Genomic DNA, 18,304 nt, shown 5'->3' with positions numbered 1-18,304 from the left:
CGACCCATTTGGAAAATTTCTCGACTTTCTGTCTAAATTGAAGACTTTTTTTCGATCCTCATGAGTTTTGTTTCGCATTTTAAAAAATGTGAAATTTGCATTTTTCAACCGAATTTTGTACTATGGTTTCGGTACATACTGACGGTATGAGTACCTAAAACCAATACCTTACTGTACCGAATTTCAAAATTCAGTTTCGGTACGTACTGTATTGAATTTGAGGTGCGGTTTTAAATAGTGCAGTTTGATACACAATTGACACCCTTACTCACGACCTCTTCTAAGAGGTGTGGACCTTACCAACCTCCAACCTTGCCTTTTTTTTATTTATTGAAAATGAGCTTCCCCTATTTTTATTTTAAACAACCCCCCTTCCTTTTCTTTAATTATTAGACAGTTTAAGTTTTTACACCCTCCAGGGTTTAAGTGTAAATCTCAATAAACCTTTACTCAACAAAAAAAACAAAAAATGCGAGTGTTAAATCAACTTATAAAACAAAAAATCAACTCATAAAAGAGATTTTTTTCTTCCATAAAACCATAAGGTCCATAACCAGTCGAACCATTAAATTAAGCCACCAAAACCCGACCGAACCACTGGATAACAAACCCGAGACCATGAGACCCACCTCGTTTCCGAAACCCTAGAGCCACTCCTTGGTTTGTTTGTTTGTTTTTTTAAAAAAAAAAACCCTAAAGCCCCTCCTTGGTTAAACACGACGAAAAAGACATCCAGCTGCCTCTGTTGTCTGTGGGGTGGGTGTTGGCGCCGAAGAGAACGAAGATTTGCGTGGAATCTCGAGCAACCTCCTCTGATTCGCAGCCATGGTGAGTAGGATTTTCTCGACGAACCTACTGTTCTTCCTTGTATAATTGAATAGATGGTTTATGGTCTCTTGCTTCTAATTTCTGCACTTCTGTACTGTCTCTTCAGTTGGATTATCTAGAGGAATCTTCGTAGTTTTTCTTGATTTGTAATTGTAGTAGATGGTTGTTGTTGTTGGTTTGAACTGCTTAAATAGGCCGTTCTGATAGCTCTTCCGTAAGTTTATTTTGGGAGGTTTTTTTATTTTTTTTTTTTTTTCTTTATTGAGAATCTGGAGCTGTGCTTCGGGATTACGTTGTAGTAAAGAATGTTCCACTCAATCTGAGAGTTAGCTACCACCATTTTTCTGTTGATGTGGTTTAATATGATGCTACTACTAGCTATAGTGATGGCATATGGAAAAAATAGTCCACAACTGACAGCTTGTGCTTCATTGTTATAACTGTATCAGTTAAATCCCTGAAGTAGCACTTCAAGACTAGAAGAGTTACCTAGAAGTTCCCAACGGAAACCTGGAAATACAGTGTGTTTCCTGATCTTTGAGTTTCTGGGGCGCGTCATGGTATTATTATTCTTGAGTGGTATCATTTCCCCATTGCTTTAACCACCCCTGGTTGCTGCTGAAACAAAGGAAACAAGCTTTGTCAAAAGTAGCTCCAGTAAGCCAAATGCCAGCAATGGTGTGGTGATGGACGGGCTGTAGGAGTTTGGGAGTAACTGGGGTTAAGGGTTTATGGGCCGTAGTGGGGGTTGGGGGTTCAGTTTAAAGGCAATGATGGCAGTGACAGTGCCTGTCAGCTGGTTCTGATGCAGGTCGAGCACCTATTGGGCTGATTTCCTTTGAATTAAGCCTAGGGTTGGGTCACATGACCCTTTTTCCATGAGTTAAAATTAATGGTCTAGAATAAGGTGCATAGGTTGCATATGAAATGAGAATTATTACCTATACATGTTATGTTATAAGAATATAACTATGTCTAGTTTGGTTTGATTAGTCTGTTTTTATTTTCTGGTCCCATTTATGTTACGAACAGAAACATCTGCTATACTTTAAGTTAAGCTTATATTATGATTTTTGAGACTTCTGTGCATGGGAGGACTAATTTTCCTTCTTAGAGTTGGGAATTATCTATTCCTAATTTGTTGAGCTTATAATTGGCTATTTGGCACTATTTGTACCACCAAGATGGGAGGTAAAGAAAGATTAAGTTCAAGTGATTTCTAATTTGCAAGCTGTTGCCATTTCCTCTTTTATGAGTTTATTATTGACTGTCTAAAGTCTAATTTGGGTTTTCTTGGTGTATAAACTTTAAACACCGAGTGTTGTTCTAAGTCCAAAGTCGTTTTGGATCTTGGTGTTGAAAGTCCAAGAATCTGCTGAGAGTCTGGATTCATGTTTCCTCCATCCTACAGGTTATATATTAAAGAACAGGGCCAACATTGAGGTAAGCTGCGCGTCCAACTCATCCATACCCCTTCCTTTGTTTCTTCTTTCTGTCTTACCAAAACCTGCAATCCGCAAAACTCAGATAAGAAACCATCTGTTACTTTAGCCCTCCCACAGTAGCCCCCATACTTGATTCTACTTGCAGCCCCTTCCTTCCATTAGAAATCAGAAAAGCCGGTAAGTCACCTTGACATTGAGTTTCAAGAAAACCCTTCAAGAACTCAGATATCTTTTCATCCAACTATCAGTTTCCTCCCAAACTTTGTAGACATCTGCATTCACCCCCCCATCTGGGTTCAGAAACCTACTTTTCTAATATTGGGTTGAATTGGTCCCATAATGCAAACTGCATCTCTTTTCATCATCTCTAACACACCCCTAAAGCCATTAATCAAACAAACTTCCTGGGATTTCCTCTTTTTTGTCTCTCTCCATCATAACCATATTCTCCAGAAAGTCCCCATGATGTAAACTATATGCAGCCTGTAGCCCCCTATAGAGGCCACAAGAAGATATAAACAGCCACCACTTTTGTGTGCGCCCCTATGGGTATTTTTGTCATTTTCTTAAATTTCAACCACATACAGTTTAGAAAGTCTTAAATAAGTGGGATTCTCCTTAGTTAAGGAGTTCTAGTAATTAGTTGAGGTGGAGTCTGTGCCCAAGCTTAAGTTCTAGGTCTTTCTAGAGTAAAAATCCTTCGCATTGAGTTCTACTTGGAGTCTTTTATTTTAGGCAATAAATTCAAGGCCTTGGAGTGTAACAAATCAGTTTTGAAATCAATAAAAATTGCTGAGAGTTATAGCCAAGGAGATTCAAATAGGTTGGTGTAGGGCTTCCAAGGAGGAAAACCCTGGTGCAGCTTTGAGTGTTCATCTTCTTCATTGATTCTTCTACAGAAGCAGCAGCAGCAGCAGCAGCAGCAATCCTTCTTCACATTCTCCTCGAAGAACAGCAAGTGCATGCCTTATTCCCAGCCCCAAACCTGGCCTTAGGCCTTTCCCCAACTCTCCTTTTCTTCCCCTAACCATGTGGCAAGTTTCTGGATTCTTCTGCTGCTGTAATTCCAGAAAACCTCAGTCCCTCTCCTAAGACCTAATTATCTATATGAATAGCCCTCCCAACACCGGTATACCCTTCGGTTGTGAACAGCAGCCCCACCCCACCCCTGGAAACCCTAGAACTATATTCCTAACCTTGTGCAACCCTGCCCCTAACTGGAAAATTTTGAACAGCAGAAAAAGGAGAAATCCAAATTAAATGAAAGAAAAATTCAATCAGAAAACCCTTGGACAGAAACCTTCTTTTACTCCCCATCAGTCTTAGACCAATCTAAACACCCTAAACCGTAGCCTCAAGCCTAAAACTCTAGATTCCCTTGCCGCAAGCCTTAAAAATCCTAGAGAACTAATTATCTATAGCATTAAGATCAATAATCCCCCTCTTTGGTTTACATCACCCCATTTTCCTGTTTGAGTTGGTTTGTGAGCAAAGATTTGACCCAATCCTATTGAGGCTACATCAGCTTCTTCATGGGGAAGAAAGTGGGGGGTAAATCAAACCTCCATGACATTTATTTTTTATGGGAGATAGATTAGGGATGGAGACTTCCCTATTGTTATGAATTTTAGTTCCCCTTCTCCAAGACTATGTTCGCCATTTGGTAGAATATCACCTAATTGAGTCATCACCTAATGGGTAAAAAGTAACAAAGTGGACCACCATGGTATTACTACATAAGAGGGGGGTGGTAACAAATATTTTTCTCAAAATGTGGGAATGACATGATATTAGGTCTTATACTAAGGGGATTACATGTAATTTACCCTAGAGTGGTTACAATTAAAATTGTTTGGTTCCTATTAACTTTTTGCGGGTTATAGAAAAGGCACTATGATTGGGGTTCAAGTTATGATTGTTCTATACTTACAATGGCAGAGCCCTTTATAGTTAAAATAAAATGACATCTAGGAGAGTACAGGAATACATATTTCTGTATATGGTATACCCTAGGTTAGTTGTCTGAATAAAAATCTTAATTTGGATTTATATGTTAATTATTGTAATAGCAGCCAGGCTCTGGTGATTTCTTCTTCTTTTCCTGCTGTTTCTTCTCTTTCATGCTATCGGCAGTATTAATGTTTTGGTTAAAGTTTCGCTTGCTTGGGCTGTAAATTTTGAGAATTATTCATTTGTTTTTCCCCCTTCTTTTGATTTTATTATTTTTTCTTCTTCTGTCATTGTTGTCCTTTACATGTGTCTTGTGGTGGTGGTGCAGTCGGGACGAAGGAAGGTCAGGGAGCCCAAAGAAGAAAATGTGACGCTTGGACCAACTGTTCGAGATGGGGAGCATGTTTTCGGCGTTGCCCACATCTTTGCATCATTCAATGATACATTTATTGTAAGATAGCTATTGATTCTTTTTCTTCCCCATCCTTTTAAGCATCTAAGATTTTCAGGAACTCATTCTCTTTTGAACCTGCAGCATGTGACTGATCTGTCTGGGAGAGAAACACTTGTTCGGATCACTGGTATGAATATTTTGTGATGCAAAGATTGTTATTGACTTTGCTTTCTTTTGCTTGCATGATGGAATAAATTCATCCCAAGGAACGTTTCAGTGCCAACCTACAGGCAGTATCATAGGGTCAGAATGGAGACCAGAATAGGATGTGCTCAATAAATGCTAATCACCAAGTCCAATCTTCCTGAAATTATGGTAGAACTTCCTCTACCCAAGTCCTTCAATTTCTCAAATTTAGGCCCCAATCCAGTGGTTTGATTTTGAGATATAACAGAATCATTGAGTTGGAATCTATGATGGCAGTATCTTCACGACAAGATGGTGGTTCATTACTAAACTAATGCCACCATGATCTTAGTATACAGAACATAATTTATTAAACCAAGTCATTCCAATGTTCAGATTTCTTAAACCAGCAAACTCACAAATAGCAACTTACAACAGAAAATTTTGACCGTTGCTATGATTAGTAGGGGTCAAGAAATCCAAGCAAAAGGGAGCTGTAGGCCTCTTTTAGCATTAGAAATCTTCTACTCAGCTGTAGGACAGCAGCAATTCAAGATTCTCAAACAGTCCATGATCAAGAGAAATAAATCAGATAGCAACTCACTTGATGTGTAGGACAGATAGGAAGAATAAGAGCAGTAAATAGGTGAATAAAGACGTGGATGAGTCTCTCTGTCAACCTTGTTATTCTCTCACACCTCCGTTAGTATCTCACTCTCACTAAGGACATGTCTCCCATGGACTCTTGCATCATCTGGAGGAAGAATGTCATGAAGCCAGACTTTTTTCTGTCTCACAATCATGGGTGACTATAGCAGCTCCTTGTGTTATTGATAATCGATACTAGCATTCACTTTGGAAGCCTAAAACCAAGATTTGGTCCTAAACCAGTTTTCTAGTTTTGCAGGGGCTGGTAGACATGTGGTAGTTCAGTTTATTTCATCTTATATAGGTGGGTAGATGACATACGATTTCTTTTGATAATTCTAATACTTGAGCTGTTGTCTAGATGATTTAGGTTCCATTTTCAGTTGGGTTTCTATCGCCATGTATGGGAGTTTCCCCCTTTGTATTGCCTATGTAATATGTTGAACCACTTAATGAATTGAGATTTAATTTGTGTGGTGTGAGCCTGATGTAGTACTGGCATTAAGTTAAGGCTATTTCCTTCAGGATCAACCAAAGGTTGATAGATATGGGCCTTGGGTCTCTATCCCATAGGTTTATGTGGTTATCATGTGAACCAGATCCAGGGCCAAAACAAGGCCTAGGGTAGCTTCCCCAACCCCTACGGCCCTCTAGTACCAGTAGGGTATTTTGGTAATTTTGCACTGTTTTGGTTGAGTCCACATAGGATTTAGTTGGGTCCAGTATCTTTGTGGGACCCTGGATCTACTTTTATTTTTGAGTTTGAGTCATTATTGGTTAAGTTATTGAAGAGTCCTACTAAGGTCAGGATTCCTAAGTTGTGGAGGAGTCCTCTAGGTTTTTTTTTCTACTTGTTGCAAGCATTCCATGTCTACTCTTAGATTCAATTTGGACTCTTCGAGAGTGAGACATGAAAGAATCCTTGTGTGAGTAAGAGTCCTTAGTTAAAAGGGAGTTTTAGTTTGATTTGTTTTCTAAGTTAAGAGTCCTAGCATGAGTTCCTTCTGATGGCAATAAATAACCCTCACTATAGTGTAATATTTGAAATACGGGTTGAGTTTGAAGGAGTAACGGTTAGAGGTCATGGGTTCCCATGGAGGGAACTTACTGCTGCCATTGAATGAAGCATTTGCAGAATTTTGGAAATTCCACCTTCCTTCTCCCATCCCCAATTACAAGGCACCCCCACCCCTAGCCTACCCTTCCCCTCTCTTCCTCTCTCATCTGCAGGCCCTACCCCATCCCTAAAACCTAATTCTACCACCGTAGCCCCCTACCACCATTTCAAGCTCTCAAAACCCCTTCCTAAGCCCTGCGGCATCACCAGAGTCTCCCCCAGCCCTAAACCTTAACTCCCTATCTTCCCCCAAACCAAGATTGCTAATCCCAGCCCTCTTTTCTGTATTTATTCTTCTTCTTGTTCCTTTTCTACTTGCGGCTGTTCTGGAAAATCCAGAACTCAAACAACAGATTTTACGTAACCTTAAACCTTAGAATTCCCTATTACCTTACCCAATTCCCCACTCTCTTTAGGAATTAAGTCCCCTCATCTCCCTTACCTTCAAGTTCCCATTACGGCCGCCTTCTCCCTATCCTTAAAACACTAGAAGGCCCTAATATGGCCAGTTCTCTCAAACACTAGGAACCTAACCCTAACTTCAACCAAACTCTCAAACCATTCACCCATACCCTAAGCCCTTCTAAAATTAACTTCACTAAATCCTAATCTTAACCCTAGTTCCAACCCTAAAACCTTATCTCTCAAAAACACTAATTCCCTATACCCCAGCCTTTGAATTTCAGTCTGAAAATAAATTTACTGCAAGGGAGCAACACTGCAATTCAAAGCCCTAACCTCAAAGACCAAGCCAAACCTGACCTCACCTGTATTCCAACCCGGGAACCCCATAGCTAACCTATTCCCTTCGACCGTAGGGTGTTGTAAACCCTAATTGACTGCTGATTCTCTTAAAGAGGATCCTGAGAGTGGACTTAGATCTAGGGCTTTGCATCAATCTATTGAACCCTAGATCCAGTTTCACATCAGGTCATGAGCGTGTTCTTTAGGCCCTAAACATGAATGCTAAAGCTGAGTGGGAAAATAACTTGAACTTAGTTTAGCTTTTATTTCAAGTGGTTCATATAATTTTTCTGATGTTATGTTACAAGGACGTGACATTTTTTTTTCTTCTTATGTTTTTGTTCAGTTTTAAGTCTCTAAGTTTCTGGGCCTGGAGGGAAAATAAATCATGGGGATACACTGCACATGAAAGAGATTCTTCAAGGACTTGCATTGATATTGAAAAGAAAAAAAAACTGTTTGCATCTGAACAAAGAAGAACCAATGCTTGATATAAAATTATATTCCAATAAATGAAGTCCTAAACATTGTGTAACAAAGCCAAGGGATTCTTAAGCTCGAGAAGAGTGAAAGAAAGTATGAATTGCCAAAGGGGGTTCTGAGGTTTATAGAGAAGAGTGATCTAGGGTTCTAGCCAAATAGAGAGAGATTGAGATGGGTTAGGATTCAAGAGTGATATATGGAATATATACAGAAGTACGTGATGGAAAGAAAGATGTAAGAGAGGAAAGAGATGATATATAAGTAATAAATAGTATATCTTAAAATGAATTTAATTCTGACTTGGCAAGCAATAATTTTTTTGGCTTTATCTCTTTATTCTGATCAGATTGACCTGCTTGAAGAATTAAGGTTTCATTATTTTGATTATGGACAAAATGAGTCCAATACAAAACCTATTTAGAGAAACTCCTCTTTTGTTGCAATTACTAATATGCTGGCGGCTCTTCTTTATCGTGGTTCAGTCCACTATTGTGCACCCAATTTTGGTCTTCTTGAATTGGACATTGATTTCTCTCTTAATGCTTCAACAGACTGGTCTTGTCCTTGATTGTCTGTTAATCGATTCAAGTGATCTGCAAGTGTTTTAATTTCTAGAAATCATCATCTGTGTCCATTTTTAGCAATTGTTTCTGCCCATTGTCCTGTAACCTGCAAAGGATAGAGAATACTCAAGGTAGCTCCATTCTAAGTATGTAAAAATGCGTGCTTACGCACTACAATTTCACATGAAAATGTGCTCATCAGTGTCCAAAGGTTGAAGAGAATGAGCCTCCCACATGATATCCCTTATTTATTTGTTTATTCACTGCTGTACCCTCCCCCCTCTTTCATTAGGTCTTGCCCTTATGTTGTTTTCAGTTTCAAGTTTACCCCCCTCACTAATAAATATATATTCCCTTGGCTGTCTGAAGTTACTGTAAATTATGGTAGTGCAGTTATTTGTTTCTGATCTCTCCTGCTGGATTGATATTAGTTCATGTGGGCCCTGGAGAGAATCCCCTATAAAATAGCAGCCAATTAAAATGGAAAGTAGCCCTAGTATAAGAACTAATTTACATCTGAAAATATAATTGACGCTAATTGGTTACCACCACTGAATCTAGATAATCACATCCAAGTGTGAACTTTTGAAAAGTCTCCCGGGCATCTATATGTAGTATTCATTGGCCTAGTTTTGCTGTGATGGTGACCTCGTGGGTCTGTAGACATGACATGTTTGCTATATGCTGGCTGTGCTGCTGATATGGTGTTCCCTAACTGAAGGGACAGGTCACAAGGGACTCAGGCAGGACAACGACAATGATGGATGATCAGCAGGGAATGTCACATCAATCTTCCACAAAGGGGGGATGCAACCCTCGTTCTTGAGGATTATGCTCTCTGATGGAGAAGACTGTACAACAGATGGGGACCATGATTGGATAGTACTGATTATATTCAGGGAATAAAATTGTAAAATTTGGTTGGGTGGGAATGGTTATAAATATGCAGAGAATCATTAGGAAATGAGGAGGCCTAAAAATCATGAGAATACATACATGTATAAATGTAAATGGCTGTAGCCAGAGGCAACAAAGATTATTATTCTCCTCCTATCCTATTCTAATTCTTCCTCTCTCTCTTCTCCCCTTTGACCTAAATCCTGGTCTGCCTGCGGCGATCCCCGGATTTTTATTTGCAGCAGTGGCTGCAGCATGCAGCTAATGGTCAAAATTCTGCCACGTGTACAGAAAGGAATTGGACGGTGTGAAATCAAATAGCAAGGGTTATGTTGTAAATACAACTTTTTACTCTTTACATTCAAGTGTTTAATAGTTTGCAAATTTACAACACAAAACCGCTGACTCTACCAATTCTCCGAACTCTACTGATTCTAGTGGGTTCTTCAATGAACACTGACATTTCGGCTGCTTTATCCCTTCCATTCTCTGTCTTCTGCTATGAAAAGCCTTCTCTCCCCACTTAAGTGTATGAACTTAATCCATTCCTTTCACCACATGCCCTTCTCTCTAGTCCTTCACCTGCAATTCTTCTTCTCCATTTTCAAATACTGATACTAGACCTAACTCTAACAGTGGAATTTCTTCTGTAAGCTTTCATGGATGACACCATTAGTGAAACATGGAAACCTGATCCTCTACCCATCTTAGGATTTCAACCACCTGACACCCCAAGTGAGCCCATGGAGTTTCTCTCATGCTCATGGAGTGTTTCCGCTCTTGAAGTCTCTAAAGCTCTTGCTCCTCCTATGCTTTCCAAGACTCCAGTGGTGGATTTCCTATACCAGAAGATATCGCTGGGGAAGCTGAAGAAACTGATAATGTTGCTGGGAATCCCTTCTCTTTTGCTTCTTCTGCAACTTCCCAGCTTGTCATGGAGAGGATAATGTCTCAATCGGTAAGTAAGATCAAATCATCATTCTAACCCATGGAAACATGACCTCATTCATCCTCTAGCATTCCATTCTACCCCTGGCCCCAACATGGAGAATCAATTCATGAGAAATAGGAAATTAGAATCGGTAGAGTCAGGTTTTTTATGTTGTAAATTTGTAAGCTATTGAACCCTTTAATGTAAGATAAAAAGTTGTATTTACAACATAACCCTTGCTATTTGATTTCACACCGTCTGATTCCTTTCTGTACATGTGGCAGAATCTGGGCCGTCGGCTGCATGCTGCAGGGTTGCTGCAAATAAAATTCCTACGATCCCCCATCACAAGAGCTGGTCTTTCTTCTTTTCTTCCATCTACGTGAATGAATGCCCCACCTAGAGGCTTAAATCTAGGTTTTCTGGTTCTTACTGGAATATGCATTGTGGTAGGCGACATTACTCTAGATACTCGTTAGCATGCACATGAACCTTACTCTGGATGCTACTCAAATACATGAATTAGCTATATCCGTAGGGTAACCAAATGTGAGTGCAGATCAAAACATACCCGGAGGAAAGAAAATGCATCATTGAAGTCGTCATATATTATTCTGGCATTAGGTTGCAGAACCGTGTGGAACTTTTATTTGCTGATCCCTGTGTAAAATGCTGAAGGATTGATGTGATGTTCATAATGTCTGACATGGTTCATTTTTTCCATTCCCACAGGTGGTATGAAGGTCAAGGCAGACAGAGATGAATCTTCACCATATGCTGCTATGCTTGCAGCACAAGATGTTGCACAAAGATGCAAGGTGTGTACGCTGGGCGGTGTCTTTTTTCTTTTTTGGTCATCAAACGGTGTGTCTTGGGGTGTAGAATTGTATGTTGAAAGCTGTGTCTTATCCAAGTTAGGTGTGCAGGTGAATGTCCTGTATCTGTTCCATGTGGATTGTAAGTTGTAACTGTACTCCCATTATTGCTTGGGAAAAGGATTTTCTAGCTTTACATTTACAGGGACAAGGTGGTTTATCTTGCTAAATCCATTAGGCCCCTACTGAGTGCTGGTTGCTTAAAGGTCTTGGGAGGGGTGGGTTTGGAGTCGGTCCTAAACTTTCATGTACTTGTACAAGGGGCTGCCTTCAATCTCAAACCTATTGATTTGCCTTGGCATTCGTAATCTTCTACCATTGCATTAAGCAATGTCTTCTTTGCTGAATTCTTTAGGATTAGTGTACATCCTGATATGGGATATTCCATTTCTCCAGAGTCACTTTCACCCTGATACCACAAAAAAACCTTTTGGCCCTGATGACAGTAACATTAAGAAAAGTATGACAGTGCATGCTACTCTTCTTTGCAATTGATTAATTATTAAGTTTTAGTACCATCTAGGAACTTGATTGAGGCTAGATATGTCCCATAGCCAAAAATTAATTGCTGTGTCTTAGTAATCTTTCATTTCTTCTTCCTTTTATTACTTTCTTTCTTTTTCTCCTTTTTCCCCCCCCTATTACCATTTGAGTACACTTTTGTCTCATCATTTTTTTATAGGCACTAAGTTGGTTTAAGGCTGTGTTTGTTGTTATTTGTTATTGTGGGAACTTGGAACTACATTTTGTTAGTAAATCTTGCAACTGGGGGAAGCATTTTGACATCTGTATCAGTAGCTCTGTTGACTTCTGTTTTCTAAAACAATGAACTTTGTAGGAGCTTGGAATTACTGCACTGCATATTAAACTCCGTGCGACTGGTGGAAACAAGACGAAAACACCTGGTCCAGGTGCCCAATCTGCTCTTAGGGCACTAGCTCGGTCTGGAATGAGAATTGGCCGCATCGGTGAGGATTTATTTTTTGGAGTTGATTCTATGATTCATTTATTCAATCATGTGGTTTTTTTAGTGGATGAAAATTGAATAGGTTCTTGAAAAGTTTTTCAATGTGCTTCTGAAGAATTAAGTAATATCAAAGAATACTATTTTGGTAGATGGGTTTGTAACTGTACTGAAAAATGGCTTCTGGACCTCTCCCTCCAGTGGTTGCTATGTTCTCTATGAAAATAACTAGTTTGTACAAGGAATACATGAGGCATCTCTATATGGTTCATTCAAAAAGACACGGCCATTGACATCCCTCAAATTACTTCACCAAATTAAGTGTCAATATATATGTGATTTACCTTTTCCTATCTATCTTTCTTAAGTGTTTCTTGTGCTTGCATTTTAGGGCACTCTGTAGGTTTTACTCAATTTGATACCATGTTGATACTCCTCTGCGTTCCACTTTAATTTGGTGGAGGGTTGATTCTGGTCATCTCCGCTGTTGGCCGATTAGCGGATCATGTGCACTGGGTGGGTTAATCTCGGTCAAAATCAATCACAGATTCATATGGACCACCTTTCCTTCTCTCCTGGTTGTCTGCCACTGAAATGTTAAACCAAAGTTGACTTTTGGCTTGTGTACTCCCTTTGGGCCACAATGACTGTCCTCTCTGAAAAGGCCCAACTTTATTTTTCTAGTCGAAGAGAAAAAGGGATTTTTTTATTTTTATTTTTTTTTTGGGGGGGGGGATTGGTGGGAAGTTTGAATGTATGCACCCTCCACTGTGTTGAATTATCTGTAATGGATGCTAGAGTTACAAAGTAAACTAGTCACAGTTTATACCCATGCTAGGTTAAACAAGTCAGTAGCTGATATTCTGTACCTGCAGGTCAGAGTAGAGGTATATCATCAGAAAATATATAAATTTGAATCTGTAGTTACTAAGCTTATTTTGGCCTGATGTTCTCCCCGAGTAGAGGTATAATAGGGAGGATAACCCTATGGTTCTCACCAGTAACTGATGGCTGAAGGTGGAATTATTAGCAGGACACAAAAAAAAGAAAGTGTGACTGAGATTTAGAAGCATTAGTGTGTACATACCACCAGCCATTAGAACTTCACCAACTTGGGTTGAGCAAAGGAGGTATTGAAGGGTTGTGGTCCAAATATAAGCCAAGTCTAAGGGCTTGTTGCTGATCGTGTAAATCTGAATGTTGCAGAAAGATATGGCTGGAATCCAGTCACAGTCCTATTGACCATGTAGCAGCTGCAGTCGCGGTTGATACTGACTGAGATTAGATTCAGGCCTTCACGAAGTTTCCAGCAGCAATTTATTGTAGTCATGAAGGTACAGTAACAGTATAGGTCGAGTGGAATTAGAAGGAGAAACAGACAAAGAAGTCAATGGGATTGGATTTTGGCTTTTGCAGCCCTTCATCCTCTTACCTGGATGTTAATAGAAATCATAAAAGGAAGAGTTCTAGATCATTTACCTTAGTGATGTTCTGCAATGGATCCAGACACTGGAGGTGCCTCTTTGCGTTCCCTTTCCATTCTTTCAGCTTGTGTACTCTATAGGTTATTTCCACGCTTCCAAATCGGCGAACCACAATGATGGGGGTTCAGGATTAGCTTGGAGAATTCGCAGAGCATAGGAGAGTATTCTATTATGTCGGTTCTCTGTTTGGTATTCCATCCCTCTATTTATAATATTTTCCCTCAACCCCAATTCCTTAATTAGGGTTTTTCTTAGACTCATCCAAGGGAGGAAATTAATATTTAGAGTCCTGCTTAGACTCCACTAAATAGAAGGGTAGTCATTTTAGACTACATAACCGTCTTGCCGTCACCTATGATGCAAATTGTAGTGGGATCCACCCACTACGATTAACATCTCCCACTCGCCACAACGTGATGGAGTTATCCAAATGCTCTCATCAACTCTAATCCTTTCAATGCGCAAATGGAACGTGCGACCTAAGAGATGTATTTAGGGTAGGAGTGCTATATCAAGTCTCCATCTAACCAACATAGCACATCACTCGGAATTATCTCATTATACCCTAAACAATTCAATTATACCCAGTTCCACATTCTCGATCCCTCATAGTGAGCAATGTGAACTGTCCTCATATGATGTACTCATGACTTCGTCAAATGACAAGTCGCTCGGGCAATGAGTCACACCACTGTTGGTTATAGAATGAAATGTTTTCCCATAGCCCTCATGCCATTTGGATTATCCCCAACTGCTTTCCCAGTCTTGTCTTGCTAGACCGTATCATCCATGATCCTAAGGAACAAACTAAAGTAGCATCATTAGGTGTCCTCTTCGTGGCATAGTCTAAAGTAAAGGGTACAAGTAGGATCAACAAAATGTGATCCTGATGGCTCACATAGTAATGAAGTAGGTCCATTCAATCACTCTCATCATCGGTCGACTTCAGCACATGCAACAAACACGCATGCTATGGCGTAACTCCCACTGATTATGGGCATGCCACAAAAGAAAGGAAAAAAAGTGCCATACAAATCTTGGTTTAGTCGCTACCTAAAGTGCCTAACTTGATTCTTCTACAATCAGTCACTCAATGACCAGTTATAAAAGATTAACATTCGGCTACAATATAGGCAACATAGAAATGTGATGATTTTATGTTTGACCATTGAGGTCTCATCTTAGTTTCAACTAAAGGCGCCTGTCATTGGTTTGAAAGCCCCTTAAAGACTTACAAACCCATAGGCTCATCTTGCTCGTTATCTACAAGTGCCAAGGTGAATTACCCGTGTGAGTGGGTCAATTCAATGCCTAATGACATCTTTATAAAATATACTAACTCACTTATCATAAAAATGCGTCAAATATGCATGAAAAAAATGATTTCATTATGTAAAAAAGAGGATGTCTTAAAAAAATAGAAAAAAACATCATCCATGTCTAAGACCCCAGACTCCTAACATGTGACAAAAACACATCCCTTGGTATAGGCTTAGTCAATGGGTCAGCAACCATGTTGGATGTGGAGATGAGCTTTAAGACAACATCTCCCTTCGCAATCATATCTCGGATAAAATGGTAGCGGATCTCTATGTGTTTGGCTTTTCCATGGAACTTAGCATTCTTAGAAAAAGCCAAAGCTGCTGTACTATTAGTGTGTAGGAGCACCACATCATCTGCATGTGAGAATAGGTTGAGACTTCTCAAGAATCTTCTAAGCCAAACTGCTTTTTGAATAGCAGCTGAGCATGCAACTTACTCAGTCTCCATCGTGGACAAAGCAATGCATGTTTGCTTCTTGCTGTTCTAAATAACAGCTCCACTTCCTAGGACAAAAACATAACCTGAGGTAGACTTTCACTCGTCTTGATCACTGCCCCAGTCAGCATAACTGTAACCTCTCAACCTCAAATTTGAACCACTATATGTGAGCATGAGATTTGTCGTCCCATGAAGGTAACGGAAAATCCTTTTTACTGCCTGCCAATGGGTAAGTCCTGGGTTACTCTGGTAACGACTGACCATCTCAACAACATAGCAGATATCTGGGCGCGTGCACATCATCGCGTACATCAGACTACCAACCGCAGAAGCATAGGGTACTCTTGACATTTGATTTTTCTCTTCTTCATTCTTAGGGCATTTATCTAGGCTCAGTCTGCACGCTTTGTCCATTGGTGTGTCAATGAGCTTAGAATTTTGCATGTGGAATTGTTCAAGGACTTTCTCTAAGTAAGTTTGTTGAGACAAGCCAAGAAAATTCTTTGAGCGATTCCTCACTATCTTGATGCCTAACACAAAGTTGGCTTCGCCTTTCCTTCATCTCAAATGTGGAGGACAACCACTCTTTAGTGGCGACAATCATGTCAATGTCATTCCCTACTAAAAGGGTATCATCGACATATAAAGAGAGAACTGGGAATCCTTTCTTGGACCGTTTTATATACACACAATGATCTTCTTCAATCACATCAAAGCTATTCGAAGTTATGGCATGATGAAATCTGAAATACCATTGTCTGGACGCTTGTTTGAGGCCATATATGGAACGTTTTAGGCGGCAAACTTTGCACTCATGTTCCTTGGACTCGAAAGCCACAGGTTGATTCATATAGATCTCTTCGTCCAGTTCTCCATTGAGAAATGCCGTTTTTAACGTTCATTTGAAAGAGTTCTAGATCTAGTATTGCCACAATTGACAATATAAGACAAATGGATGCTATACTCATCACAGGGGAGAATGTTTTATCACAGTTCACACCCTCTCTTTGGGTGTAACCTTTCGCCACAAGTTGTGCCTTATATTTGTCAGTTGATCCATCGGCTTTACGCTTAACCTTAAGAACCTATTTGTTCCCAATAGTTTTGCAATTAGGTAGAGGATCAACTAACTCCCAGACTTGGTTCTTTTCCATAGAACTCAACTCATCTTCTATAGCAACTAATCATTTATCCTTAGCATGTGATGATAGCGCTTCCTTTAGGGATGCAGGCTCCTCCTCATCAACTAAGGCACACAAAAGGGCGTCCCCTTCAATCTCAAATTGACGACGGGGAATATGTCCTCTTGTGCTTCTAAGTGCATTGATATCACATTGGTTTATGGGTTGTCCCCACCAGGTACACTCCCACTAGGTTCACAGTCTACATTCGTGCTCCCACTTGGTGCACTATGACCAATATCTTCTCTGGCGACTAAAGGATGTATTCTATCCCCACCCTCGCCAGGACAATAATCATGCTCAAAAGCAAGGTCCGTTCATCAACACGGCTTTTGAGAGGATGGCTGGAGTTGCTTAGAACAAGATCTTTCATCATTAATGGAAATGAACCTTCCATTCGTCACAATTTAAGTAGTACCCTGAAAAGCAATCTGTAGCGAGTGATGAGGTTAGTGTTGTTGCTGTATCTTCCATCCTGATTATGATGAAATGGGAAAAAGAATTTTTTTATTTTCTTTAACCACAATTCTTTTGTAACCGTAAGCACATCTTGATATCCCAGATCTCACTCTCAATTAATATCAAGCATCACTTATTAAGATTAAAATGCTTCTTTGGATGTATAAGCCATGAGGACTGGCAGTTTCTGATGCTGGGGGAGATCAGAGGTACAGCTGACTTCTCAAGGGGGTGATAGAAAAATGGGAGAGGAGTATAAAAGAGCAGTATTTCCATATTATCAAACTTATCTCTGGCTTTCTTACCCCAAAAAAAACATAAATCTGACTTGCAGAAATTCTCTCTAAATGCAGTTTTTTACTCAGAAATGTTCATGTTAAACAGAAACATACAAACAAGCCCTGGCTGAATAATGTTATTAGTCATTAGTTTGTTTTGCTAAAAATGAACATTTAATTTTTTTGCATGCTTTATGTGCCTATGTTCTTCATTGTTTCCTCTCAGTGTGTGAAGTAGCAGTGACTGCTTTGTGAGACTTGATTCTCAACTTTATATCTAAATGATTAAATAGTTTGCTTAAGGTTTTATTCTACATCATAATTGGGTTTTGGTTATGAAATGTGATTTCTGACAACTGTTGTGTTTCAGAGGATGTCACTCCAATTCCCACCGACAGCACCCGAAGAAAGGGTGGGAGAAGAGGGAGGAGGCTCTAGTTCTCTTTCTTTATTCAACCATCAAGAATGTCAGGTTATTGCAGTTCCTTGAGTTGAGGGTGGTGTAATGTTAAGGAAATTTTGCAGCTGGTATCTTCTGCTGGCTAATTTCATTTGGTGTGATCTTTGTTTAGTTCTGGAGAACATTTTGGGATGCAACACAAGTTACGTTGTAATCACTGGCACAATAGGCTGAAATCCATTTCTTTTTTCTAGAGAGATTGTAAGTACCTTAATTTTAATGTGGTTAATTTAGAGCTGGTATAAATCGTAATTCATGGATGCTGTTTAATAGGCATGGTTGATATTCCCTCGCTCGATTCTTTATTGCATTCTCTCCTGCTCTGGTCATGTTGGTCCACAGGAATTATACGGTTGAGTACTGCTTGTTACTAAGATTAATATTGGGTGTTTTATGTGTTGCACTTCTCGTGTTGTATCAATCAAGATCACAGTTTCTGTAATTTTGCTGATACATCAGGGATTGCATGTTTGCGTCGCTTGGATCCGCACAATGATCTCGATGTCATAGGCTTTCTCAGAGATGATCCAAGTCGCAAAGACTTGGATAAGATGTAGGAGGTTCCAGATCAGCAGTCCAACCACCCATATGCCATGGAAATAAAAAAATTCCTGGTTCAAAAGTAGGTTTGAATTCTCACCTCAAATTGCCATAGG

The 18,304-nt window shown here is 39.7% G+C and overlaps 1 protein-coding gene across 1 annotated transcript; it reads left to right on the top strand.

Annotated features, from left to right (window-relative positions):
- The first annotated feature begins 695 nt into the window (after nucleotides 1-695).
- On the top strand, nucleotides 696-18,026 carry LOC149010866 (small ribosomal subunit protein uS11y-like). Its single transcript, XM_089160656.1, has 6 exons — nucleotides 696-828; nucleotides 4,552-4,674; nucleotides 4,759-4,804; nucleotides 10,919-11,004; nucleotides 11,900-12,029; nucleotides 17,559-18,026. The coding sequence occupies exons 1-6, from the start codon at nucleotides 826-828 to the stop codon at nucleotides 17,624-17,626; spliced, it is 456 nt and encodes a 151-aa protein (XP_089016782.1). The 5' UTR covers nucleotides 696-825; the 3' UTR covers nucleotides 17,627-18,026.
- The last annotated feature ends 278 nt before the right edge of the window (nucleotides 18,027-18,304 follow it).

Source organism: Hakea prostrata, chromosome 7 (assembly GCF_041222555.1).
Source record: "Hakea prostrata isolate BN-2017 chromosome 7, UWA_Hpros_2, whole genome shotgun sequence".
NCBI classification, from domain to species: Eukaryota; Viridiplantae; Streptophyta; class Magnoliopsida; order Proteales; family Proteaceae; genus Hakea; species Hakea prostrata.
This window is presented reverse-complemented; position numbering and strand designations above follow the sequence as displayed.

Excerpts from the sequence above, each read along its gene's own strand:
- LOC149010866 (XM_089160656.1), top strand. Across the intron at positions 4,675-4,758 it reads CATTCAATGATACATTTATT|CATGTGACTGATCTGTCTGG; the intron begins GTAAGATAGCTA and ends TTGAACCTGCAG. Across the intron at positions 12,030-17,558 it reads AATGAGAATTGGCCGCATCG|AGGATGTCACTCCAATTCCC; the intron begins GTGAGGATTTAT and ends GTTGTGTTTCAG.